Here is a 1,954-nt window from a genome sequence, read left to right on the forward strand (position 1 = left end):
CTAGGTTCCCATTTTGAATCTAAATCCTTCAAAATTATGCCTTTATCTCTGTTATCAACAGTTCCTTGAAAAAATTTAGCAACCTCTTGAACACTAGCAGCAATAAAGGACCAACAAGGTTCACCAAAAGAGTGACATGAATTCAAACTCCCTTCAGGTAACAATAGCTCTAACCGACCCTTTAAAGGCTTCACGACCTCGCAAAGAAGTTTATGGTGCTCACGCAAGCTTTGGTGGATCACACTAGTGTCTCCAGCATAAAGAATGTCAAACACCACATAACAGAGCTGTTGATTGGTTTCTAAACCTTCCCTAGCAGACTATTTCTTGATTTGTTCCAAAGTCTGCGAAGCGATTCGTACCCTTGTCCTAGACTAGCATTTCACCATCAAGGATACATCTCCCCAATGCTACCACAAAACCTGGCACGCGCTCTGCGACAGGGCCTTTTGAGTCTGACAACACCAACTGCAGACCACGAAGAACAACAACATAGTACCTGGACATGACATTGTCTTCTTCCAGGTGGCATTTTGATGCCAGGAAATCCATCACTTTCCTCAGGGCCTCAATTGTTAATTTCCATGTTTCGAAAGGAGACAGGAGAAAGTGAAGTGCTTTATGCACAATATCAAATGCAACTTCTATAACAATCTCTATAACAAGCTGAAGAGCCTCAACTACACCATGTCTCCAATCCGTAGTACGATGAACTACATGATCTTTGAAGCTGTTCATTCTTTTGCTTGCCAATCCATACATGTGGCTCAAACTTCCTCTGCTACTTGGAGAATCAAGCAACGATCTAGTCCACCCCATAGAATTTTTTGACAGCGTAGCTTCTTGTTCCTGCGCTCTGGTCATAGGGTGATGAAATGTGTGGGGATGACCACCTTGAAATGGATTAGAATAGCCATAGTTATACCCTGGCGCTGCACCATACCCAACACCGTCTGGAAAGCCATGCATCTGGAACCCAAATAGGGATGGAAATAGCCCAAATCCTGCAGAGAAGGTGAAATTCCCAAACCTGGCAGCTGCCATAGGAGCGGGACCGCCACCCATAAAGCCAAATGGCTGTTGCTGGAATTGATGAAGTCCTGGAGCTGTTTCTGGCCGCCGCCCAGCAGGCCTGTGGGGAATATTTACACCAGGAATAGCTTTGGACCTTGGATCTGGAGAACCCACCTTCCCACGCCCATACAAGGGAACAATTTTGTCCTCTTCCACCAAAGCCTTACATACAGGGCACTCTTGAGACTTCGAATGACCGTGAAGCCATTTATACAGGCAAGGCCAGTAGAATAGGTGACCACAGAGTGTCACAATTGGGTCCTGAGCCAGTTCAAGGCAGATGTTGCATTCGAAGCTTCCGGCATCACAAGTTCCCCCCGAAGAAGAATTCTTATTCGTGTTCTGTGGGTTATCATATCCATTTGAAAAGCTCGAATTACGACTCAATGATGCAGCAAATGATGATCCCTCGTCCATCCAATACCTTTACAGCACTCGGCATTGTTTTGTCATCAACTGGTCTCAGATTTTGCCTGGAGAATTTTGTCGATGTTGCATGTGCGCCAATGTCAAAATAAGATGACTCAAGTAGTCCCAATACAGTTGAAGAAATTAGATGCCAACATAAAGACATAATGGATGGATAATTGTGTATTGCTGCTCTAAGGGCCTGCAAAGCTTCGAAACGAATGACTGGATGTGCCACTGTAGAGAACCTCTGTACCATGATAATTGAAACCATATGAAGATAAAACTTGACCAAATTCATCAACAGTAGAGTCTGATGTAAGCTTTGTTTTGTGCTTGTGCTTTTACAGAGGTAGGAGCTGCAATCACTGCCTTTTGAAGAGCTGGAGCATAAATTACACAAATTTAATCAACACATTAATGATTTCTTCTTCAAAACAGGGTTTTGAAGAAGAATCAATCTCTGATATAA

At 43.6% G+C, this 1,954-nt stretch overlaps 1 protein-coding gene across 1 annotated transcript; it reads right to left on the reverse strand.

Moving 5' to 3' along the window:
- Positions 1–369: 369 nt before the first annotated feature.
- On the reverse strand, positions 370–1,491 carry LOC149200820 (uncharacterized). The gene has a single exon (XM_089401086.1). The coding sequence runs from the start codon at positions 1,489–1,491 to the stop codon at positions 370–372; it is 1,122 nt and encodes a 373-aa protein (XP_089257212.1).
- Between the last annotated feature and the right edge of the window lie 463 nt (positions 1,492–1,954).

This window comes from Pinus tabuliformis, chromosome 2_1, assembly GCF_031772625.1.
Source record: "Pinus tabuliformis cultivar Carrire ecotype Pingquan chromosome 2_1, CPIR1, whole genome shotgun sequence".
Taxonomy (NCBI): Eukaryota; Viridiplantae; Streptophyta; class Pinopsida; order Pinales; family Pinaceae; genus Pinus; species Pinus tabuliformis.